Genomic DNA, 27,298 nt, shown 5'->3' on the forward strand with positions numbered 1-27,298 from the left:
GGATAATATTGTTTCTAGCTTCAGTCTTATTTCCCTGTTGTATTTGCTGGATTAGGTCTTAGATACCAGGAGTTGAAATACTTTTCCAGTTATATTAGGTTATTGTCAAGGGATTTCTCCACTTTTCCAAAAATAGGCTTATGATTAATGATAGCTAGGTTATCAGCATACATGAACTTGTAGAAGTCTATGAAAGGTAAATCTAATATATAAACATTGAAAAGACTGATCCCTGGGGGAGGCCATTATGGAGGAATCTTGTCCTGCTTTTTCTTGCACCAAGCTGTTGAACAGCGGGTTGGACAAATGGAATTTATGATTTGAAAGCATCGAGTTTAGAAAATTAATTATTTTTTTACATTGGAGGATATTAGCTAATTTAAATAGTTCTTTTTTCCATTTGGTATCATAGGCGGATGTAAGATCTATAAAGATATCTGCTGTTTTCTGGTTTTCCTGGAATGCTTTTTCAATACGTTCTGTAATTGAAAGGACCTGGTCACATCAATCTCATCCAGGTCTGAAACCCACTTGTTTGGGGGATAAAATACTTTCCAAGATGAGAGTAATTCTTCTGTGGATTACTCTTTCAAAAAGTTTGTAAGAAGTGCAAAGAAGAGAAATAGGTTGGAAGTTCTTTGGATCCTCAGACTGTTTCCCAGGTTTTAAAATGGCCAGTACTTTTGATTCTTTCCACTGTTTGGGAAGTTTACCAGATTGGATTATTGTCGAGTAAAGTGCTGCAAGACAGCCCTATGCATGTTCTCCCAGGTTTTTTAGGAACTCTGGAAGGATACCTTGAACACCAGGGGCATGGCTATTTTTAGTTAATTTTAATGATTCTTTTATTTCTTCTGTTGTGATCTGATCAGCTAGGTGAGATGATTCTTGATTATTTGAGGCTAATATACTCCTCAGAGTATATAAGACTTTAATAAGGCCACATCTGGACTACCAAAGAGATCTGAACTCCCATATTGTGGAGAGGTTCCACAGACAATTATTATTATTCAGGCCTCCATGGAGTCAAAAGACTCATCAAGGGGAAGTCCCCCCCCCCTGAGAAACACAAAGTCTATCATACCACTCCTTAAACTCATTGACCGTTCTCGGTCTCACCACTCCATCAGGCAATGCATACCTTTGTTCAACCACCCCCATGCAAAGAAACTACTTCTCACCCTCTTGCTCACGGTTTCCTTTCATAACTTCAAGGGATGGCCCTTCCCGCTGTTCAACCAAGCGAAAAAACTCCCCAGTGTCAACCCTGTAACCACCTCTCAACAGTTTAAAAGTCTCAATCATACATCTCTCCTTCTTCTATCCACCAAACTCTGCAGTCCACATTCCCTCAGCCGATCCTCATAACTATCCTTATACAGTCCTGAAGCCATCTTTGTCATCCGTCTTTGTATCCTTTCCACAGTTAATTTATCCCCTTCAAATTCTGGGAACCAAATCTGAGAACTATAATCTAAGTGTGGTCTAATCAGAGACTTATACAACGGAATGATAACCCTTTTATTTCTGCAGGTCCTTCTCATTATTGCAGCAATCCTCTGTGTTACCTTCACCACCTTTGCAATATGTCCCCTAAATTTCAGGTTTCTATCAATCATCAACCCCAGATCTCTTGTCTCCCCTACTTCCTCCAGTATAACTCCTCCCATAGAGTATACAGCTTCCCATCAATGTTTCCCAAATCTCAAGACTTTACATTTTGCTGCATTAAACTGACACCCCCATTCATTTGCCCACCTATCTAGCTTATTCAAATCCTCTTGCAGGGCTACCACATCTGCACTATTACTAATAATCCATCCCGGCTTCGCATCATCTGCGAACAACTGAATATCCCCTTGCAAACCACTGACAATGTCATTGATATAAAGGTTAAACAATATAGGTCCCAGTACTGGTCCCTGTGGGATCCCACTTATAACCCTCTGCATTCTTGAAACTGTCCCACCATACACAACTCTCTGATACCTATCGGACAGCCAATCCTGAATCCAGTTGACCAAGCTGACATCCAGACCCATGTGCTGCAACTTAAATATCAGCTTTTCACGTTGCACCCTGTCAAATGCTTTCGCTAAGTCTAAGAAAATGGCAGTATATGTCTTTCCCTCATCTAATGCTCTTGTAACTTTATTATAAATGGCTAGCATATTGCTAAAACAAGAGGAGCGTCCCTTCACAAATCCATGTTGACTCTCACAGATAACATTACCCTCATCTGCCCAATGCTGTATACGATCCCTCACTACTTTCTACAAGATCTTATCTGCTACCACCCTTATGCAATGGCACTATCTTACCTTCCTTCCATTCCCTGGGCACCTTTCCTGCAGCCAGACTTTCATTGAAAAGCCAGGTCAAAGGCACTGTCAGTTCCCTAGCGCATTCCCTCAAAACTCGTGGTGAAATACCATCCAGTCCCACAGCTTTACTGACATCCAGAGTACTTAGTATTTGAAACACACTTTCCTCCTGTACCTCTAAACCTCGAACCTGCCCTATCCCTCTAGTATTAAAACTGACTGCTCCAGGATTAAATACTCCAATAAAGTGTTCATTGAACAATTCCACTATGTCCTCTGCATCAGTCACTCTATTCCCATTTTTATTCCGCAATATCACTCTTCCACAGTCATTTCTCCTCCTACTGGCCACATCTAAAAAATTCCCTAGGATTTTCTTTGGATCTTAGGGCCAATCTCCTCTCATATTCCAGTTTCGCCTTTCTAACCATACTAGTCACTCTTATGACCTGTGTCTTATATTCTTTATGCATCTTCTCTTGACCTGTCTCCTTATATCTCTTCCATAGCCTCTTTTTTGCATGCAATTCCTGCTTAATATTGTTTGTCATCCACGTTACTCCAAATTGTGTCCTCTTCTTCACTCGTGGTATACAACTTACCATTGCTGCTAGCAAATATTCTTTCACAATTTCCCATGCACTAATGATATCCCGGCCTTCCAATTCCTCCCTCCATGAAATTTCACCAAGTTGACGTCTTAGACTATTATAATCACCTGCCTTATAATTCCACATACATTCCCGTCTCTTTGATACTCCTGCATGTCTATTCATTTTCCAAGTCAAAAAACCATAATGTCACTCTCTCCAACTGGTGGGAGAGATGTCATCTCAGTTATTATCAACTCTTCTGATGCTATAACCAAATTCAAAGCTCTTGAACCTCTTGTTCCCTCTATTACGTGTTGCCTAAGATGTTTGTCCCTGAAGAATTCTAGAAATTCCATTCCCTTATTGCTACATGCATCTTCTTCTCCCCAATTTATACTACTGTAGTTAAAATCTCCCATAACAATCATTCTTCTTGCACTTGCCTAACTCAACTGTCTAAATATCTGCTGGTCTTCACCCTCTGTGCTGTAGCAACACCCCACTAAATATCCTGTCTTGTCCACCTCTACCTCACACCATATGCTTTTAAAATCATTAGTGTCACTGCCTTTCAAAGCCTTCACTCTTAGAGGACATAGGTCATCACTTATCATAAGCAGTACTCCACCACCACGCTTTCCCTTCCTATTCTGCCGAAAAATGCTGTACCCAGCGACTTCTATTCCTATTATTATATCCTCTTCTGTCAACAACGGCTCGGTGATCCAAATAATTTTTGGTCAGGCTGATGCTATCTGCGCAACCAATCCTCTCCCTTATTCCGGCTACTCCTGGCATTAGTATAAAGCATATAAATGCCATTGTTTCTATACCCAGCATTATCCCTTCTAGACTCCACTGGGCTCAGTGTTACCTGATGTTGTCTCCCTTCTATCAAGTATCCATTCCCACAAGAGGCCACCCCTGCTATCATCCTCCCTGGGACACACTGACTCGTCCAGAACAGCAATCTCTCCAGATGCCTATGTCCTTCCTCATTCAAATATAAGCGGTCTCTCGTATACAATTCCTCTCTTTCCTCAAATGCACTCCAAGCATCCACATATTCCAGTCCTCTCTTGTCACACATTCTCGCTATTATGCCATTCAATATCACCTCTCTTCTGCTCAGCTCATCATTATCATACCTAGGCAACACGCACACTATTTTCCCTCTCTCTGTCTTCTTCCATACAGTCTCAAGCAAAAATCTCATCTCTTGCTGTCCGACCTACATTACCACTCAAGTCATTCATTCCTACCATCACAATCATCTCATCCACCCTTTCACCTCTCTTAATTGCCATAGCCACTCTTTCTATCATTCCTCCTGGCAAACACTCCCCACGCATCCTATCTTGAACACCACGGATCATTGAGTCCCCATACATTATACCTCTTACCATTTCCTCTCTCCTATTGTTTGTATTCTCTCCTCTTCTTTCATTCCCATACGTCTCTCTCTCCTCTACTGCTCCTATTCTCTCTTCTATCATTCCCATACCTCTCTCTCCTTCCCTTCGCCTACAAGGCAAGTAACAAAGATTGGGGGTAGGTCTATGGAATGCTCCCTATGGGAATAGATTGACAGTCTGTAGGTTTCAAAAATTAGCTGGTAAGTGAAAAATAGGAGACATGATAGAAGCATTTAAGTTATCAAAGGGTTTTATAGGATTGAGACTGAAGACTTTTCAGTACATGGCAAAAAGGGAGAGAACAAGGGGTTTACCAATGGAAGTTGCTTAAGTGTGTGTGATTAGCAAGGTTGTTAGGACTAAATTTTTTAGCGTTGAGGGTGACGAATGGGTGAGGGAGTTGTGAGAGCTTCATCAGTGGATGAGTTTATGGAGAGGTATGATGAGCATTTTGTGAATAATGATTCTCTCATGATGAGTCTTCTGACTCCATGGAAGTACCTGTTTAATGATAAAAAGGTGAGAAATGTATTGGACAGGGAGGTTGCATGCACAGTGGTATTTATTTTTTCCAAAATCCTTTGAGAGATTGCTACGTGACAAACTATAATTAAACTGTTGGAAGTTTTTTTGCACATGGTTAGACTATAATAAATTTAGTTTAATCCAAGTGTAAGCAAACAAAGTTTGCGCCTGAAGTATCTTCAGGACTGAGGCAATTCGTGGTAAAGGTGGACCAAACTATCATCACTATTTGTCTTAGTATCTCCCATAATGCAAAGCACATCTTTTGCAGACATGTATAATTATTATTATTATTATTATTATTACAGGCAACTCCAAGGAATCCATAGACTCGTCGAGGGAGGCCCTAACATCATGTCAAGAACAACTATTCAACATTCACACAGTATCTATCATACCTCGCCTTGAACTCATCAGTCATGGCACCCACAATAGACTCTGGCAGCTTATTCCGCTCATTCACCACTCTCCAAGTAAAAAACCTAGCTCTAACACCCTTGCTAACCACATTCTTTCCCAGCTTCCATGTATGACCCCTAGTCCTCCAACCACCGGTCCTATTCTCAGAAATATCTTCTGAATTAATCTTATAGAAACCCTTCAGTAATTTGAATGTCTCAATCATATCACCCCTTTTCTGCCTATCAACCAATTTCTGTAACCCACAAATCTTCAACCTGTTTTCATAAGGTTCATTCCACAGACCTGCTATCATCTTGGTCAATCGTCTCTGAATCCTCTCCACCTTCTCCCCATCAAGAAGAAACCTAGGTGACCAAATCTGGACACAGTAGTCAAGATGAGGTCTTATCAAGGCTCGATACAGAGGAACAATAACTTGCTTGTCTCTGCTCGTCAAAGTATTTTTCAGCAACCAAGTGATTTGATGAGCTGATTTAGCCACTTTTGCAATGTGCCCCTAAACTTCATCTCCCTATCCACCAACACTCCCAAGCCTCTGGCCTCATCAATCTCCTGAAGTACCGTTCCACCAATGTGGTATACAGCTGCTAATCTTTTCACCCCAAAATGCATAACCTTACATTTTGCCACATTAAATCGACATCCATTCTCCTTAGCCCAATCCTCCAAACTATCCAAATCAAAATTTTGACATCCTGTGCACTCACTATTGCTCTACCCTACTTTGCATCATCAGCAAACAAATGAACAGTTCCTGTCAGATCCTTTTCTATATCGTTAATGAACAAATTAATAACAGTGGTCCAAGAACAGAACTCTGCAGCACACCACTATTGCTATGCATTAAGGGAAGGGCCACTACCCAGACCGGTTTTGACCTTTATTGAGGTCTCATCAGTGGGAGCCAGATCCAGAGGTGGTGATACTAAGGTGGAAGTAATGGAGCAGTCATATTTACCTATACGAGTTGCCAAAAGGTGTCTCACCTTATTATTAAATTACTCTGGATTTAGAGAAAGATGTATTTTTCCACTTGGTTAGACACAAATTGCCTCAGTCCTGATGATACTTCAGGCACAAACTTTGTTTGCTTACACTTGGATAAAGGATTAAACTAAATTTATTATAATTAAACTGGAATGGAGGGGAGTTGGATTGTTGACTGCTGTGCTGCATTGGCTGCCTGATAGGTATCAGCAAATATTGTATTGGGGAGTGATATCCCAGAAGAAAACGAGTCACTAGTGTTGTGTCTTTCCTAGTCAACTTAAACAGCAATGGTCCCAAATGGACCCCTGAGGTCTGTTTGGTGGCTGTTTAATTTGTAAGTAAATGATATTAGGAAGAGCTTGAGTGGTGATAAAGTGAAAAGAGGATTTGAATAGACTGGGAGAATGGGGCTGCTAGTTCAATGTAACAAAGTGTAAGGTTTTAAAATTCAAAAAGCAAAGATGGGATGCAGAGTATAAGGTTGGTGGGAATATCTTAGAGGATATGGATAGGGACCTGAAATTTCAAGGTCATTTTGATAAAAAATAGTGAGGGAAGCACAGCACATTATGGCACTGATGTGTTATGATTTCATTGTATGGAGACTGTTCAATAAGTATAAGACTATATTTATACAGAAAACAGATTACCTTTAATCGTCATCATTTACATGGCCTTTTTCGAAGTAACTACCGTGAGACGCGATGCATTTTTCCCACTGCTGCGTCATTTGCGTCAACTTCTTAAACACATGTGAAAGTCCGTTTTTTGAGAGTTTTTCAAAACTGCCTCCGCAGCTTTTACACATGCTTTGTTGCTTTTGAAATGGCTGCCTCTTAGTGGTTTCTTGAGCTGAGGAAACAGCCAGAAATCGCACGGTGCGAGATCAGGACTGTATGGAGGGTATGGTAGGATATCTATGTTGTTCTTCTGCAAAATGTCCACTACACCACCAGCAATTTGTGGCCTTGCATTATTGTGGTGCAATAAGAAGCCATTCTTCAGCAATGGATGCTTTCTTTTGACGTGCTGTACCTTTGTCCGTAAAACATCCGCATAGTATGAGCCGTTTACAGTATTCCCGGGTTCTACGTCGTGCTGGTAAACAGTGCCTTCGTAGTCAAAAAAACATTATGGTCATAACTTTACCAGCCGATTTTACAGTTTTTGCTTTCTTGGGGGGTAGGTGAAGACGGATGCTTTCATTCACCTTTGTTGTTTCATTGTAGGGTCATAGTGATACAACCAAGCTTCACATGCTGTAATGATGCATTTTAAGAAGTTGTCGCCTTCTTGTTCCAGTCTTTCTTTCCATTCTGCGCGCACATCCACTCGATGCTGCATTTGCTCCGGTGTCAAGAGTTTGGGAATCCATCGGGCACAAACACGTTTCAGTCCCAAATGTTCAGCCATGATTGAGTGAACACTTCTCACAGAAATATTCAGGACAACATGCAGCTTCCGTACTGTAATTCTGCGATCCTCCTTGATAATTGCTGCTGTGTTGATCATTGTCACTGTGATGGACGTTGAAGGTCTTCCCTCATGTTCAAGATCTTCCGCATTTTGCCTTCCTTCCTTAAAAGTTTTATGCCAGCGAAAAACACTTGCCCTCGACATTGCTTCATCGTGGAAAGCATCACGTATCATGTTAAAAGTGTCCGATGCCGATTTTTGCAAACACACACAAAATTTAATCGCATAACGTTGTTTCAAGGACGCTTCCATTTCGACGACTGGTCGCGGCTCGTAGGCGTGCCAAAACAAGCTTGCATTTAGTCACGTGACACTCTGGCACATCAGCCTGTATATGCCATCTATCATCCTCTTTTGTTAATACAGACAGCAACATTTCTTTATTCCACAGAAATTAATATTGTGATGAGTGGTTTCACGACAATAAAATTAGTCTTATTACTTATTGAGCAGCCCTCGTATATGGGTTACTGCGCACAGATTTGATTACCTGGTTTTCAAATGGATGAAATATTGGAAAGGGTTCAGAGACTAGGGTGGTTTTTCATCTCTGGAATGTTGAATTTGAAGACTGAGGGAATGAATTGGCGCATAGTCTGACAGATAGAGGGGGGGGAAGGGGGCATGATTGAGTTAATAGTTAATTTTGAAATATTTCAAAACTTGTGTCTAACCAAGAAAAGTGTGGGGGAGTGCAGAGAATGCATTTAAGTCATGATATCTGATCACAGGAGTGGAATTGTCATTCCTGAAGGATAAATAACTTTTTTGTATTTTATTTGAGAATACTAGGTTAACTTATTGTAGTTTTGTTTTCGATGGGTGTGTGATTGACTGAGCTAGTCAGTTTGTAAGTAAACATTTTTTTTTTTTTGTTTGTTTAAATACAATATTATCAGCGTGGCACCATTGCATGGACAAACAATGGCGGCAAAGACCGCATTATTGGGCGATCTGAATATGCAGGATTTTATTCAGTGCAGCTTCGGAAATGGGTGGATAAGAATATGATACCCTATAAGTTCCAAGGCAGGCTCTATAGGGGACAGCACAGCTTTGTAAAAGGCAAGTCTTCCCTTTGTAATTTATTCACATTTTATATTAAAGTGACAGCAAGGATAAAGGAAATGCCTACACTATGATGCTGTTGGAACTTTGCAAAAGCATTTGACAGAATCTTGCATTGAAAACTATCGCATAAGTTGGACCAAATGGTGATAGATGTGAGGCTTGTGGCATGAATAGGTGGGTGGCTGGTGAAACAGTGTGTGAAATGTATTCGTCGAGAAAATTAAAGGATGTGTGGAAGGAAATTGAAATTGGAGAGAGAGAGAGTGTGTATTAAGTTTTTCAAAAGGGAGTGTTTGTTAGGTGACGAGAATGCAACAAATATAGTAGAGTGGACAGTACCGAAGTTAGGATGGAAAATGATGTTATTAATGTCGAATGTGCAGTGGTGGAAATAGAGGATAATGAAATGAATATTAATAAAGAAATTGCACGCTTGAATGTTATTCTTCATAGAACAAAGCTTGAAATTGAAAAATTGCAGAAACGGCAAGAAATTATTATTACATATCACCTCCAGGGAGTCCAAAGACTCATCGAGAGAGGGCACCTACTCTACAACTCTCCATCTCCACCACTCACAACTACCTTCATCCTCTACACCAACATCATCTACTTTCGACCATCACCCTAGTATTTTCACAGACAATCACAAACGTCCATGCCCACAAGGAATTTGAACCCAAAGCCTTTTGGATGGAGAGCGGATATGCTAACCACTTGGCCAACCAGGCTGGAAAATTAGTGATGCTGAAAAGAGAAAGAAGCAGGTAGTCCAAAGGAATAATAAAGAACTGGTCAAACAATTAAGCAAAACAGGTTAAAGAGCAAATTATGTATGGAAACTCAATGATCAGAGGAGTACTTAATGAAAATGTGACAAAATCGTGTTTATTGGGTGTGAAAATTCACATAATAGCTCCCCCGCGCGCGCGCGCGCGCACACACACACACACACACACACACACACACACACATCCAGATGCAAAAGGTAAGTCGAAGGAAATGATTGTCTTGGTTGGCACAAATGGTTGAGAGGCGAGAGGTATTCTATGAAGGAGGATGCAAAGAAGGAGTTAGACAAGGCAAAACTGAAGAGCAAGGTGAAGATTGTGTCTCCAACCATGCTATGATAGAGGCAAACTGAGGAGGAGGAGGGCATTGATAGCCAGTGAGTCCATACGTAGATTGTGCAGAAGGAATGATGTAGGATTTGTTCATCTCTGGTGTATGTTTGATGGAAAGGAAGATTTGTACAATGCTGATGGATTCCATCTAAATGGTTTGGTGTTGGGTGTCTGAGAGAGCTTTGTTCACTGAGCATGCTTAAGGGAGACTTTTAGGGTGGAAGCAAGTGAGTTTGTGTGAAGGATTCCTTGCTTGGCCATTCTCACACTCACTTGTCTCACAAGCAAAAATATTGAATAGGGTAGTCAATTCAGAAAGTAAAGGTGGGTGTGGCCCTGAAGGGATGCTGCAGTTTCTCTATACTAATGCGAGAAGTTTCAGGAACAAAATGGAGTTTTTGGCATTGGATAGTGCAACCTCGCAAAGATTTATAGACATTAGTAAGACTTGGTTAGCAGCAGATGATGTAGATACAGGGATAGAATGTGAAGGGTTGAGTATTTTCAGGGAAGATAGAGAAGATAGGATGGTGGGAGGGGTACTTTTGATGTTAATGGATGAATTGCAGACAAAAAGAATTGGAGATAGGTGGGAGAGTGGCTGTTCATTTGAAGTAGTCTGGTGTGAGATTAAGGCCAGTATGACAAAATATTCCATTGATTGTTGTTATAGGCCTGTGAGTTCCACTGATGATCTGTAAGACATGCATCACCAAATTAGTACAATGAGCATAGGTGGAGTGATTATTATGGGGGACTTCACTTATGGAGATATAGACTGTAAGGAAGAAAGAAAGAAAGATCACATGGCAGGAAGAAAATAGAATTTATACGTGTGCTAAGAGATATTTACTTAAGGCAGCATGTGATAGAGGGCACTAGGGATGGCAGAGTATTGGACTTGGTAATAGGATCAGAAGAGCTATCCATAACCAAGCTGACCACATTGGCTCTGTGGTAAAATTGACCATGCAGTCTTAGCACAGGAGATTGTAAACAGGAGGAATATTCTCTCAAGAATGGGTATGTATGGATCTGCAAAGCAGGTGATTATGACAAGCTTAGGAAGAAGCTTAAATCTGTGCTATGGCATAAAACAAGGTAAGGATGTTAGTCATGCATGGGATATATAGTTATGGGTCATCTAAAGGACACAATATTAAATCATATACCTAAGGTAATGAGGATTAATCATATAGGAGTTTGGTGGATGAGTAATATCATTAAGCACAAGCTTCAGAAGAAGAAAATGACGTGGAGGGTATATAAAGAGAAAGGTGACCTGCAAACTCATGAACAGTGCAAGAAAGGTGACCAGCAGAGAAGGCAAAATCAGAATATGAGAAGAATCTAGTCGAGTAGGCTAAAGGAATTCCCAAATAGTTCTATCGTTAAGTGACAAATAAGAGGAGCAATGACTACGGAAGATTAACCTTAATGAGTGATGATGGTCAAATGGTGACAGAAGCAGATAAGATAGATAAGTTACTGAGTAACCACTTTGCAAGGGTATATCATCCCTGTGAGGATACTGCTTCAACATATGACGGACACTAATGTGGGAACAGAAGTTGATGAATTGGAATTTCTTAGGATATTGCAAAATTTTGTGAGAATGTGCAAGGGAACTGCCAATGTCACTTACTAGGCTCTTTAATTTGAGTCTCAGCTCTGGTAGAATTCCAAGAGATTGGAAAGAGGGCAAAATAATTTCCTTGCATAAGTGAGGTTTCTAAGACTGCAGTAGCAAATTATAGACCAATTAGTATCTCAGGCATGGTGGGCTAGAAAAATTGGTAAAAAAGAGAATTCAAGAATTTGATATAGGTAAAAATATCATACTGTATGAGGTTCAACATGGCTTTGTGAAAGGGGTTGTCATGCCTTAGTAATTTACTAACTTTTTATAACAGAGTAACAGCTCAGTGGGATAAAGGAAATGGCTACATGATTTTGCTGGATTTTGCAAAGGCATTTGACAAAATACTGCATGGAACTGTTATGAAAATTAGAACAAATGGGGATGAATATGACACTGGTTAATGGATAACATGAAGGCTGCTGGATAGATTTCAAAAAGTAGTATATGGATTTGTAGAATCAAGGTGAAAATACGTGACTAGTGGTGTTTCACAAGGTTCAAGGACCATTGCTGTTTAATTTGTACAAAAATTATATAGGAATTAACCTAGACGGAAATATTCAGTTGTGCACTAATGATGCAAAATTAGTTAGAGAATAGTTAATTAATTATGGTGATGTGGAGACCTTACAGGAAAATTTTAAATAGACTGTCAGTATGGGTTAAATGTAATTGGTGTCAGTTTAATGTGGAGAAATGTAAAGTTATGCATTTTGGGAAAAATACATTACAAGCCACATATCACATTGATTGCACTGTAGTTCAAGAAATAGATGTAGCTAGAGATTTTAGGGATGGTGGTAGACAGAGACTTAATGTTTAGAGGACATGTTGCTAAGGTAGCTCATAAGATTAACTTGGTTATTGAAGAACACATTAACATGTAGATAACAACTAGAGGAGAGAGATTCAGAGGTGAGTGACCAAGATGATGAATGGCTTGTGGAATGTTTCCTATGAGGATAGATTGAAGGTGTGGAGATTGATTGCAAAAGTTGGTATAGGAGAAAAAGAGGGGATATGATAAAAACATTTAAGTTGCTTAAAGGGTTTTATAGATTTGAAATGTATCAGTACCTAGCATAGAGGGACCAGAACAAGGGGTCATCCCTAGAAGTTTTATAAAGGTGTGGTTAGCAGGAGGTGTGAGGACTACACTTTTTGCTTGGAGAGAGTCGTGAATGAGTGGAATGGGTTGCCAGAGTCAGTTGTGAGTGCCTTGTCTGTTAATGGGTTCAAGGAGTGGTATGGTGGATTACTTGGATAGATTTGGTCTCCTGCAATGAGTCTTTGATTATCTCTATCATTACTTCTTTCTAGGAGAAAGAAGTAATGATACTGTTATGTGTCTAGTCAGGCAGCGTTTGATTATGGCTTCCAGCTTTACTCGCCATAATTTTCATTGGATGTTAAGAAAATCAAGAGCATTCAGATAAGATTGAAGAAATATGTATATGGCTCTATTGTGGTAATAGTTATACTAATTATTTGCATAGTTTTAATCTAATAGACAACTGGAATTTGTATTCAAATAATGAAGAATAGTTAGAGCAGATATACAAAGTCTTTATAGTTAAGATAGAAATGTTGGATTGCATTTATCACTAGAAATGACAAATTTTATGCTATTATAAAATTAATAGTTTTAATTGTTAGAGGATCAGTTAACAATTACAGTATATAATTGAAAGTGAATGAATGAAAGTACAAAATCAGAGAAGCTATTGTTTGTAGCAGATGATAGGTGGGCTGAGTGTGCACCCTTGAAACAGTTGAATGTTTGAATTGGGTGGGTGGGGGGGGGGGGATGCTGCTCAGAGATCTGAATGGGTCATTTCATTTGAAATTACAAAATTAAAAATTAAATTGAAGCTGTATGCTGCATAATTTTTTATTTTGATGAAAGTGAGCTATTTGGTTATCCTATCCTTTAGGTGGAAAGACTCCCCATTCTATGGGGGGTTCCTTCCACCTAATTAATCCCATTAATTATGGCAGTCAATTTTATTCAGTGGATCTGTAGAAGTTTTACACTTTTGAAGGGTTTTAAAATTAATCATAGTTTATTCCAATTTTTGATTTTCCCCTGCCATTTATATTGCTCAAGATGAGTACTTTTTGAATTCTTATGTGCATTTTTCAAAGTTCTCTTTTTCTCCATTGTATACTCTACCCTGTAAGCTCTAGGTTGAATCTATAAGTCTGATTTTGTACTTTTTATTTGTGTATGTAGTCACATTGATTGTCTGAAATTGCTTTGATTAAAGAGTATCTATTCTCTATGGAAAAAAAAAATTTGCCTCAAAGTTTGTAAAAAATTAAAAGTGGCTAACTTTGAAGCCTGAAAAAGTTAAATGGGGAGTAGGGGATAAAAATTTTAAATATTTGAGAGATATCCTTTTAAAGGTAGCAATAAAGCAAAATTGATTGCATTCTCTTATTTACAATCCTTCAACATTTTGGTGAAACTCTTGAATGTATATTTTTTGTTTTTATCAACACAGATGGTGAATAAGTTATTTTTATTACCTAGCTAAATAACATTGGTGAAAATAGAAAAAAAAAAACTTTTATAAGCACTTCACACTACAGTAAGCCTGTTCTTTGCAAACCATAGCAATATGAAATTACATTCCCAGCACAGCTAACTTACTTGCATAAAAAAAAAAAGAAGTTTATTCTAGTTTTATTTAATGCTGGTAATTGACATGTTAAAACTCTGAGCATGTACTTTGCATATCCTTTTCAGCAAAACTAAAACAATGAAAGTAGGAAGAGAGATGAAAAAATTTCAATAAACTTAGAAAATCATATACTTGAACAAGTAAAGCAATTTACATATCTTGGCACTCTCATTTCTCACATCCTCAACAACACAGAAATAGTAAAATATAGACTTAACAAAGGATGGTCTAATATGAATAAATTAAACAAAATTAGAAAAATAACAGCATTTCAAAAAGCCTCAAACTAAAACTCTAAAAATATTATTATACCTACAGTTTTTATTATCCTTAATCAGAAAGAAATACAGAAAATCAGAGCATTCAAATGAAATGCTTAAGAAAAATAATTCACTGGTCAGAACACAAAACAAATGAGCAAGTCAAACATGAATTTAACCATAGAGAACATATCATAGCTGTAATTCTTAAGCAGCAATTGAGATAGTTTGGACACCTCCAGAGAATGTTCTTTCAAAGTTTATTTACCAATATAGTAAATGTGGTTTATTTACCACAATATCCTCTAAGTGTTTGAATTGATGGATATTAGTAGAACTGTATCTTTTCAATTTATAGATATTAATGGGTGTTGGAAAACGTTTTTTTTTTAACCTAAGCAACCCCTGAAGATGCCATATAGACAGCAAAATGTGTTGAGAAAATACATCTAGTATAAATAAAAAAAAAAAAATGTTAAAACCTGGTTATTTATTATTTAAACACTTGTAATGAATCGCATACAAATCCTCTAGGTATGTAAACACATTTACCGTGGCATTCTGTAAAGAATGGATTAATGGCACTCCTGTTTCTTTGCAGTACACACTTGTCTGTATACTTTAACCAAAAATGTGAAAGGTGGCCTCATCAGAGAAGACAGCAGGATGGAGAAATTCATTTTTATCATCTTTCTGGGATAACATATTTGCATTGTAGATCTTTTCCAGTTAGGTAATATCATTTGCATTAAACTTCTGCTTCAAGTTATATAAGCTCTTGGCCACACTCTTGTGTATGGTTGGTTTTGAAATTATGCAGTTCGTGAATGGCTCAGCAAATATATTTGAGGATATTATTGAAAGCTTCCTGTATTGTTACTATTTAAATATTTGCATATTCTATCTAGTTCATAGTTTCTCTGAATAGTGATATATTGAGATCCATCAACACATGGCCAGTGTAGTTGGCAGGATCACTTTCTCGGTGGTTCACTCAAATCATTTGAATATCTGCATCAGTTAGTTTAAATCTTGATATTCCATAACTGTTAGTTTATGAAATATGAATTTTGTTACTAGTAGAAACTGAGGCATGCTGCATATAAAATGCAATATTAATAATGTTTTGGCATTTTTATAGAGTATAGGTTTTACTTCCACAGGCATGTACCTCCAAAGAATTACTTTCTTGATTAATAGTTAATTAATAATTAATACTTGACTAGTATTAATTATGCATTTTTTAATTCAAATTTCACTTTTTTTATTTTTTTAAAAATCCTTTTTAAGATACTATGTCATATTTTCTGTTTACCTTCAGATTACTTATGAGTGAATTACTAAAAGAGATAAATTTTTATATTACAGTTTATTCGCCAACGCTTACAAAGGACCAATCAGAATAATAGAGGGGCTGGCATTCCCAGCTCTTTTCAGCGGCATAGTCCTATTCATGGGGACCATTCTGCCATATCATCCACTGCTAGTGGGGGCACAACCTCTCCCATCCTGCCGTCCACCATTGCCACACCCCCTGCCACCTCTCCCCACCAGTTGTCATACAGTGTGCCTACTCATTCAGCCCCTGTAGCAGTGGCTGTCACTACAACTTCTTGTTCGCAAGCTGCCCCTATTCCAATTCCACACATTCCAAAGCCTCCAGTTCTCGGCATGAGGAGCAGTGTTGAAGGCCTAAACCAGGTTCTTATAACATATATATTGTATATTACCTAATAATTACCTTATAAAATTGAAGATTTATCATTAATTTAAGAGAGAGAATATCATGTTTTTGAAAAAATGATAATTCAAGATAGTGAGTGTGTGTAGGAATTTAGGGATTTCCTGGTTACTCTGATAATGAAATGTTTGCTTATTTGAATGTAATTAACTGCTTTTGAATTTGATTGAATTTTGATAATCCCTATTCTCTGACACACATACACACATCAAAAAATAATCAAGTAAGTTGAATATATGTCGAGCATGCGTCTCGGGAATTGGATATGTGGCTTGTGAAAGAGAGCATATGTGCGCAAAATGCAGGCAGTGGGAGGAAATAAGTGCATTCGAAATATCAATATCCGACCTTGTTGCTCCAGGAACAGGGAATAAATGAATGTAGGAAGACAAGTAGTGTGATAGGAGAGAATGAAAAAAAAATATATATGAATGAGAAAATAATAGTTGATAGTGTGGAAGGCGTGAGTGACTGTGAAAGTTTAGGAGATGGTTTTGTTTGGGAGAATGAACTTAGATTAAGAGTGACTTACCTGCAGAGGGAGATAGATGAGCTGAAAGAGGGAGGTGGAATGTCTTGTGAATGAGAGCAGAAGTATGAAAGATAAGATTAGGAGAATGGAAGAGATAAATGCAAGCCGAATCAGAGTAGGGGAGAGAGAGAATTTTGGAAGCGTTAGAAGAGGAGAGAAAGGAAACAGTTGAAGAGAGGGAATGAGTGAAGAGGTATGGAGTGCTAGAAGAGAGGGAATGAGAGAGAGGTATGAGAATGCTAGCAGACGAGAGGATGGAAATAGTAGGAGAGATGGAATGAGAGAGAGATGGAAGTGCTAGAAGAGGAGAGATGGAATGAGAGAGAGAGATGGAAGTGCTAGAAGAGGAGAGATGGAATGAGAGAGAGGTATGGGAATGCTAGAAGACGAGAGGATGGAAACAGTAGGAGAGAGGGATATGGAAGTGCTAGAAGTGGAGAAAATGGAAACAGTAGGAGAGAGAGGTATGGGAATGCTAGAAGAGAGAATAGCAGTAGAGGAGAGGGAATGAGAGAGACCTATGGGAATGAAAGAAGAGGAGAGAATGGAAACAATAGGAGAGAGGGAATGGTAAGAGGTATAATGTATGGCGACTCAATGATCCGTGGTGTTCAAGATAGGATGCGTGAGAAGTGTTTGCTAGGAGTAACAATAGAAAGAGTGGCTATGGCAATTAAGAGAGGTGAAAGGGTGGATGAGATGATTGTGATGGTAGGAATGAATGACTTGAGTGGTAATGTAGGTCGGACAGCAAGAGATATGAGATTTTTGCTTGAGACTGTACGGAAGAAGACAGAGAGAGGGAAAATAGTGTGCGTGTTGCCTAGGTATGATAAGGATGAGCTGAGCAGAAGAGAGGTGATATTGAATGGCATAATAGCGAGAATGTGTGACAAGAGAGGACTGGAATATGTGGATGTTTGGAGTGCATTTGAGGAAAGAGAGGAATTGTATACGAGAGACCGCTTATATTTGAATGAGGAAGGACATAGGCATCTGGAGAGATTGCTGTTCTGGACGAGTGAGTGTGTCCCAGGGAGGATGATAGCAGGGGTGGCCTCTTGTGGGAATGGATACTTGATAGAAGGGAGACAACATCAGGTAACACTGAGCCCAGTGGAGTCTAGAAGGGATAATGCTGGGTATAGAAACAATGGCATTTATATGCTTTATACTAATGCCAGGAGTATCTGGAATAAGGGAGAGGAATTGGTGGCGCAGATAGCATCAGCCTGGCTAAAAGTTATTGGGATCACTGAGACGTGGTTGACAGAAGGGGATATAATAACAGGAATAGAAGTCACTGGATACAGCATTTTTCGTCAGGATAGGAGGGGAAAGCGTGGTGATGGAGCACTGCTTATGATAAGTGATGACCTATGTCCTCTAAGAGTGGAGGCTTTGGAAGGAAGTGAGACAAATGATTTTGAGAGCATATGGTGTGAGGTAGAGGTAGGCAAGACAGGATATTTAGTGGGGTGTTGCTACAGACCCAGGAGCACAGAGGATGGGGACCAGGAGATGTTTAGACATTTAAGTTTGGCAAGTGCAAGAAGAATGATTGTTATGGGAGATTTTAACTACAGTAGTATAAATTGGAGAGAGGAAGATGCATGTAGCAATAGGGGAATGGAATTTCTAGAATTCCTGAGGGACAGATGTCTTAGGCAACATATAACAGAGGGAACAAGAGGTTCAAGAGTTTTGGATTTGGTTATAGCATCAGAAGAGTTGATAATAACTGAGATGAAATCTCTCCCAACAGTTGGAGAGAGTGACCATATGGTTTTGACTTGGAAAATGAATAGACATGCAGGAATATCAAAGAGACAGGAACGTATGTGGAATTATAAAGCAGGTGATTATAATAGTCTTAGACGTCAACTTCGGGAATTTCATGGAGGGAGGAATTGGAAGGCCGGGATATCATTAATGCGTGGGAAATTGTGAAAGAATATTTGTTGGCAGCAATGGTAAGTTGTATACCATGAGTGAAGAAGAGGACACAGTTTGGAGTAAAGTGGATGACAAACAATATTAAACAGGAATTGCATGCGAAAACGAGGCTATGGAAGAGATATGAGGAGACAGGTGAAGAGAAGATGCATGAAGAATATAAGACACAGGCCAGAAGAGTTACTAGTGTGGTAAGGAAAGCGAAACTGGAATATGAGAGGAGATTGGCCCTAAGATCCAAAGAAAATCCTAGGGAATTTTTTAGCTATGTTGCCAGTAGGAGGAGAAATGACTGTGGAAGAATGATATTGTGGGATAAAAATGGGAATAGAGTGACTGATGCAGAGCACATAGTGGAATTTTTCAATGAACGCTTTATTGGAGTATTTCATCCTACAGGAGTCAGTTTTAATGCTAGAGGGATAGGGCTGGTTCGAGGTTTCGAGGTACAGGAGGAGAGTGCGTTTCAGATAATCGAGTATGCTGGATGTCAGTAAAGCTTTGGGACTGGGTGGTATTTCACCACAAGTTTTGAGAGAATGTGCTAGGGAACTGCAGTGCCTTTAACCTGGCTTTTCAATGAAAGTCTGGCTGCGGGAAAGGTGCCTGGGGAATGGAAAGAAGGTAAGATAGTGCCATTGCTTAAGGGTGGTAACAGACTGGAAGTGTCTAATTATAGGCCAGTCTGTGTGTCATCAGTAGTTGTTAAGATCTTGGAGAAAGTAGTGAGGGACCGTATACAGCATTGGGCAGATGAGGGTAATGTTATCTCTGAGAGTCAACATGGATTTGTGAAAGAGCGCTCTTGTTTTAGCAATATGCTAGCCTTTTATAATAAAGTTACAAGAACATTAGATGAGGGAAAGGCATATACTGCAATTTTCTTAGACTTAGCGAAGGCATTTGACAGGGTGCCACATGATAAGCTGATATTTAAGTTGCAGAACATGGGTCTGGATGTCAGATTGGTCAACTGGATTCAGGATTGGCTGTCCGAGAAGTATCAGAGAGTTGTGTATGGTGGGACAGTTTCAAGGATGCAGAGGGTTACAAGTGGGGTCCTACAGGGCTCAGTACTGGAACCTATATTGTTTAACCTTTATATCAATGACATTGCCAGTGGATTGCAATGGGATATTCAGTTGTTTGCAGATGATGTGAAGCTGGGAAGGATTATTAGTAATAGTGCAGATGTGGTAGCCCTGCAAGAGGATTTGAATAAGCTAGATAGATAGGCAAATGAATGGGGGTGTCAGTTTAATGCAGCAAAATGTAAGGTTTTGAGGTTTGGGAAACATTGATGGGACACTGCACACTATGGGAGGAGTTATACTGGAGGAAGTAGGGAAGACAAGAGATCTGGGGTTGATGATTGATAGCAACCTGAAATTTAGGGCACATATTGCAAAGGTGGTGAAGTTAACACAGAGGATTGCTGCAATTATGAGAAGGACACTGACCTGCAGAGATAAAAGGGTTATCATTCCGTTGTATAATTCTGTGATCAGACAACACTTAGACTATTGTTCTCAGATTTGGTCCCCAGGATTTGAAGGGAATAAATTAACTGTGGATAGGATACAAAGACAGATGAGAAAGATGGTTTCAGGACTGTACAAGGATAGTTATGAGGATCAGCTGAGGGAATGTGGACTGCAGAGTTTGGTGTATAGAAGAAGGAGAGGTGATATGATTGAGACTTTTAAACTGTTGAAAGGTGGTTACAGGGTTGACACTGGGGAGTTTTTTCGCTTGGTTGACCAGCAGGAAGGAATGCATTGCCTGATGGTGTGGTGAGAGCGAGAATGGTCAATGAGTTTAAGGAGTGGTATGATAGACTTTGTGTTTCTTAAGGGGGATCTCCCCTCGATGAATCTTGACAGACTTTATGTTCTTAGGAAGGACCTCCCACAATGAGTCTTATGACTCCATGGAGGCCTGAATAATAATAATAATAGTTACTACTATGCTTTAGTTATCTGCAAATTATTTTGGCATGTTTTGCAATTATTGAATTAAAGGGTATATACTAATGTGATTTCCCATGGATATAGCTCAGTACAAAAATCAAACCAAATTTATAAAAATTTGCCATTTTAAATCTTTTCAGACAAATGTGTCATTCAGTTACTTTTTTTTTTTATTATTATAGTGAAAATTGCAATTGTATTTATATTTTAAGCAACGGCAGGCCTGAAAAATTAAGGTGACAGCACCCTGAGATTTTAAAAACTATTGTCTTGTTAAGAAAACAAAAGAATGGTGGTATTTTAAATAAATATTTTGCAAACCATTTTACTAGTTACCCAGCTTTAAGATAATTGTTTAGAAACCTTATACATGCAGAACAATTGAATTTTAATTAGTAGCTATTGATATGGTGACAGTTTGATGGAAATGATCACCGTTTTTGTGGAATGCAAAATTTGTATGAGTGAGTGATTAATGTTCGTTGAGAATTCAGATGAGTATCAGACTAATCTCCCCAATTATGAACATATGAATTGGGAGTATAAATAAATTTAAAGAAACTGGCAATGTTGATAAAGATGTCTGCAAGATGCATGAGAACTTCTCAAGAAACGTGAATATATTTGTGGATCATCCACATGTAAAGTCAAAAGAAGTCGTGGCAAATTGGAATTGATTCTTCAGTGTGCTGTTTGACATGCTTTAAAAAAAGTGTTACAAATTGCAAATTGTTTAGTTTATCAATACCAATAGTCAATTTTGAATTTACTATGATGTTTTGGCATGTTCATAGTGTGAAATAATGGAAGACAAGAACAGTTTCATGAAAAGTAAATTTTTAAACTTACACTTTTTGTTGGATTATGAAAGTTATACACATCAAAAGTAATTTTATTGCAAGAGTTAAAATTAAAAATTTTTAAATTTAAAATTTAAATCTGAAAGTGTTATGACACAATTACAAGTTTACTGTATGCTAAGCTACACAAGGAACTCAGAATGAACTTATACACTTTAAAAAAATTAACACACCAGACTGTCATTCACAGTATTTGTTACTGTTATATCTTAATTTTTTTAACTAGATATTTTCATATGAAATATTGCATTCTTCAGCAGAAACCTGTATATTGCATGAGATGAAATGAAGACATTCAAATTATCACTATCTGGTCATTAGACCTATATAATTACTTCTGATTGGATGAGTTTACTGAAATTGCATTGTAAATCATTACTAAAGTGCAGGGTCTTGGATTTGATCATTTCATCAGACAATGTTATTATAAATGGTGTCAAATCACCCTCCATGAGAGTGATCATGAAGTGATTACCTGGGTTGCTGCCAGCAGTGCCAGGACCTCTGTGAGGAAAGGTTATGTTTGGAACTACAAGGCTGGTGATTATGAGAAGCTCAGCAGACAGCTTGCAAGTGTAGCATGGAATAAGGTGTTGGCTGGAAAGGAGATCAGTGCAGCTTGGGTCATATTCAAGAACTGGTAGAAGCAATGTCTAAATGTATTCCAAGGGTGAGAAGGTTAAATATGGTAGGTGTAAAATGGATGAATAAAGATATTAAGCATGCAGTACAGAGGAAAAAGGCATTATGGAGGCAGCATAAGATGAATAATAATCAATTCTCTGAGGATTGCAAAGAACAGGCAAAGAGGTTGACTTGGTTTGTAAGGGTAGCAAAAAGTGAAGTATAATTAGCAGTTAGCTAATGAAGCTAAAAAGAGTACTAGGGAGTTCTTTCAAATGTAGCCCGCAAACAAAAAGAATGACATTGGAAGAATGACACTGATTGGGGAAAATGGTATAAGAATAACTTCTTCAGAAGATACAATTGAGTTATTTAATGAGCAGTTCATAAAGGTCTTTCATTCTTGTGAATGTGATATCATGGAGAGTTTGAGAGAGAGGAGGGACTTGATAATATATCACCATGTATTTTGATGGAATGTGCCAGAGAGTTGACTCGACATATGTGTTTAATATGAGATAATAATAATCTTAATATGCACTGGGTCAAGTTCCCAAAGTAGTGAAGGAAGGCAGGATTGTGCATTTCATAAGGGAGATGACAGAACTGAAGCATGAATAAGTCCTATCTGTGTGACACTTGTTGTGACTAAAGTGTTGGAGAGGCTTGTGAGAACCAAGATCCAGAATTGGGTTGACAACAATGGTATTATCTTTGATGGACAGCATGGATTTACTAAAGGGAGTTCATAATTTAGTAATCTACTTACTTATTACAATAAGGTGATGGCTTCATTGGATAAAGAAGATGGATACACAGTAGTATACTTAAATTTTGCAAAGGCTTTTGATAGATTATTGCATGATAAGTTGATAGTTAAAACTAGAGCGGATGGGGTTGGATATTAGACTAGTGCATTGGATCAGAGATTGACTATCTGATAGGTATCAGTAAGTTGTGTATGGGGGAGCAATATCCTGGAAGATGAAAGTTACTAGTAGTGAGTCTGTTTTAGGGCCATCACTGTTTAACATGTATGTTAATGATATTTGTTAAGATTTGGATGAGGATATTCAGTTGTTTGCAGATGATGCAAAGTTGGGATGAACTATGAGGAGTAAAGCAGATGTTGTGGCCTTGCAAGACTTGAATAGTTTGAGGGAATGGGCACAGGATTGGGGATGCCAGTTCAGTCTTGCAAAATGTAAGGTTTTAAAATTTGGGAAACATAGATGGGATGTAGAATTTACGCTTGGTGGGAATATATTGTTGGAGGCGGAGGAAATAAGAGATCCTTGGATGATGGTGAATAAGGATCTTAGAGGATATTTACCAAAAATGTGAGGAATATGAAGAAAGGTTCAGATGATACAATTTGCAGAGTTTAGTGGATAGGAGAATATGATAGAAAAGTAATATCATAGAGATGTACAAGTTAGCAAGATGTTGTTATAGAATTAACATTGAAGAAGTTTTTCATAAAATGGTAGGAGATCAGGGGAGAACTAGAGGGCATCCTTGGAAGCTGTAGAAGGAGGGTGTGAGCATGGGAGTGAGAAGCAGGTTTTTTGCATGGAGAGTTGTGAATGATTGGATGCATTGTCCGAGAGCATGGTGTGCAGAGAATTTGAATATGTTTAAGGTGCAATATGATGAGCTGTGTGTATGACAAAAGGGACCTCCCAGATGAGTCTGTGACTCCATGAGGTCATAAGATAATAACAATGATTCTCTTTTCAAAGCAAGATAATTATTCAAAAATTCCACATCTGTCCAGTTACCGAATTGCCAAGAGTTTATTAAAAACAACTTTCTCCCTCTGTGCCCCCCCCCCCCCTCAAAAAAAAAATACAGCTTCCGTCTAGAAACATCAGTCACCTAATCCAACTGAAAACATCCATCAACATCTCTTTAATATATATATCACATTTAATTTTTTTAACATGAAAATAGCATATGATACAAACTTGGAGAAGATTCCATGAACAAACAGTTAATTGAACAAGAATTCATTAGGGAAAAAAAATCATCCATGAACAATTCATTGTTTAAAAAAAATCATCATTCATTGCTTTAATGTTTTCATTAATGCAATATTATATTTTAATGAAAATGTCCACGCGGTTAGCCTAGTGGCTGTGCGCTTCGCAACCATATGACTGGGGAAGGAGTGTCCCAGGTTCGATTCCCGTCGAAGACGTGAGAATTTGAGGATCTTCCTCAGCCATAGCCAAGTTGGCCGGGCTTGGGCACGGGCAGTAGGGTTTTTTCCGCTAGTTTATCTGGCGTTTTTCATCTCACAAGCAGGCAAACTGGCCCCACGAACACACACGGATCTACAGCCATAAATACTTAACTCCCCATGAGGGGGGCTCAACTCACCCCAATAGGGTTGGGGGAGGAAACTCCATATGAATAAACAAATAAATGAAAATGTTGCAGCCAGAAGAACATGCAGTTTAAAAACATACTACACTGGCCCCAGCCATAGTTGTAACTCCACAACTGAAACTATTTTGGAAAATTAAAGATGGAGATTTATGTGAAATAAATTTATTAGCTGCAAAATTTTCTAGTAAGTATCAAAGGCATTTTCAGTACAATAACAACAATAGAATGCAAAATAAATTACAATAAATGAATCTATTTTTTTTAAAAAATGTTACTACAGCTTAGAACAACAGATGGTTAATTAACAAATTCCCAATTAAAAATAATCAACAAGATAATAATCAGGAATTTGCATAAAATTGTTTCAAGGAGTTTAATAACTATTTTGTTGTATTATGTTATTTTTTTCATTGATGATTCATTCTTCTGTAGTGGCAGTATTGACACTGAGTAAAAATCAGTATTCAGTCAAAATCAGTATAGGTAAAAAGTATTTTCACCTATTATGAATTCTTTCGGTTTTTTCCTGCTCAGCTTCCATCATAACTGCTAATCATACTCTACTTATCTTAATAATTTTTGTTATATTTTTATGAAAAGTTATTTACTCTCATCATGAAAAAAAAAAAAAGAATTGAATTGCAAAAATATTTATTTTAATTTATTTTTTAGGAAAATGCATTCCTTTTGACATTAAGAACTGAACTATATTACAACTTTCTATATTTGTTCATAGAAAGTTATGAAGCAGTTTGCTATCAGTTAGCATATATCAAAAATATACAAAGTAGTTATCTTGAATCACCAAATATTTAACATTTTTTCCCAGTATATCTGCATCTTCACAAAAGTTACGTTATCTATTTAACCTATGTCCCAATTAGACAGTAATTCTTTTGAACTAAAGTAATGTTATCTCATGTCATTACGAGTCGACAGAAAAACATTTGAATAGTTAACATGTATTTCACATTTCTCTGAAATGGCTTACACATCATCAGTCATTTTTTGTCTATTGCTATATAAAAGCTTTCACCACAAAGTCCTTCATTCTGTCCTCTCTTGAGTTTTTCTATGCCACTGAATTTTCAGTCATCTCTTTAATCGCATCCTCCCACTGTCTCTTTGGTCTTCCTTCTATTTAGATATCAATTTTGTTTATTTTTGAGTGCTACTTCTTGCAGTGATCCCTTCCTATTGCCATTTAGATCTTTTCATGACTGTTATGATGTCTCTTACCCTGGTCTCTTACTCTGACCCAACTATTAAACTTTGTCTTGAATGGTAATACCAAATGGTGATCTTTCCATTTAATACTAATGTCATATGTCCATATATCATGACTGGAAGCTTACAGCTATTGAATATTTTACATTTTCTTTGAGTGCTAAATATTATTGTTCAAAGACTACTTAACTAAGTTGAATCCTGGGTATAATTTCTTTCTCACAGCCTCCCTCTATTGTAATCTCTTTTGTCTTAGGTAAACATAGGAAGTTACACATTCTCTGAGCAAAATATCAAATGATTAAACTTAATTTTGTTTCAATTACATGTAGGGAATAATCTTTATAATCTTCCATATATACAATCAATTGCAGATAAAATAACAAAATCACTTTGTCACTAAAATTTAAGTTGCCTTCTAATTAATCAGCAGAATCTCTGAACACCTGAAACCTTAACGTCCACATTTGCCGCTCAATAAACCAGATGTCTACAAGATCAGTTGTAGTCGTGATCTACACCACATAGTACAGACTGCTAGATCTGGTAAGATATGCTGATCTTTCACTAGAGATGTTAACTGTTATTACTTGCTTTCTAGTTTTTAGTTTATTCATGTTATCTCCTATGGAAGTGAAACTATTTCACAAAACTAGTCTAAATAAAAGTAGTTTCTATTTGACATCTTTGTGTGTGGTTTTATACTGAAACAATTAGTTCTAAAAAATCTTTTTAATCATTTCATTGTTTATATATCATGTCTTTGAACTTATTTCTTATAGTGTCCATTATTATTTTCCTGTAGACATCTGCAGGATGTCTACAGGAAATGGGTTGACATAGAATCAGGTTAATCTAATCAGGTTACTAAGTCAAGCCAGCACAGAAAGTTATATTTAATCCATAATTAAGTCAGTATTGGTATTATAAGAGTTCTGTTGCAATACTGTTAATAAAATATTAAACTAATCTTGAATTACTGTTCTGGCTGTCAAGTGGTAGATCCATGATGGTCTTCTTCATGTGATGCTTTGTCTAATTTAATTTCAGAAGTTTTACTGCTTCCCTTCCATAGTTCTTTGACTCAGTGACTCATTTCTATGTGTTATACAGTGCTGTAGTCTTTGCAAAGATCAGGCATTTGAAAATGATAAATTTTTACTGATTTCATTGGTGTTATAGTATTAATACAATCACGTAATGTTACTCCAAACATTAATTTTAACTAGTGCATTTGATATTTTGTTTAAAATTTCAGTACTTATTCTAATTTACTTTTGTGCCATTTTTTACTCTTTTATTGTAGGAAATTGAAAGGCTAGTCCTTCGTGAAATTTCAGGAACTGAGGAGTGTGATGCAACCAGAGTATGTATCCTAAAATTTTCATAATTAGAATCTTAGATGGCTATAGTAATTTAATAATCTGAAAATTTTAAAACTGGCAAAACATTTGCTATAAAATTAAGTTT

General features: G+C 37.6%; 1 protein-coding gene across 7 annotated transcripts in view; it reads left to right on the plus strand.

Annotated features, from left to right (window-relative positions):
• LOC150105279 (glucocorticoid-induced transcript 1 protein-like) overlaps nt 1-27,298 on the plus strand; it is a 454,175-nt gene that overhangs the window by 274,344 nt on the left and 152,533 nt on the right. For all 7 annotated transcript variants that reach the window (XR_016548433.1, XR_016548434.1, XR_016548438.1 and 4 more), the window contains exons 4-5: nt 15,896-16,228; nt 27,135-27,194. Coding sequence is in view for 1 of the 7 variants with exons in the window: in XM_090394062.1 (XP_090250188.1) it covers nt 15,896-16,228; nt 27,135-27,194 (393 nt within the window). In the remaining 6 variants the exon portion in view is untranslated. The remainder of the gene's footprint in view (nt 1-15,895; nt 16,229-27,134; nt 27,195-27,298) is intronic.

The sequence above is a fragment of the Typopeltis vanoorti genome, chromosome 6 (genome assembly GCF_054136105.1).
Source record: "Typopeltis vanoorti isolate ZY-2024b chromosome 6, IOZ_Tvanoo_1.0, whole genome shotgun sequence".
Classification (NCBI taxonomy): domain Eukaryota; kingdom Metazoa; phylum Arthropoda; class Arachnida; order Uropygi; family Thelyphonidae; genus Typopeltis; species Typopeltis vanoorti.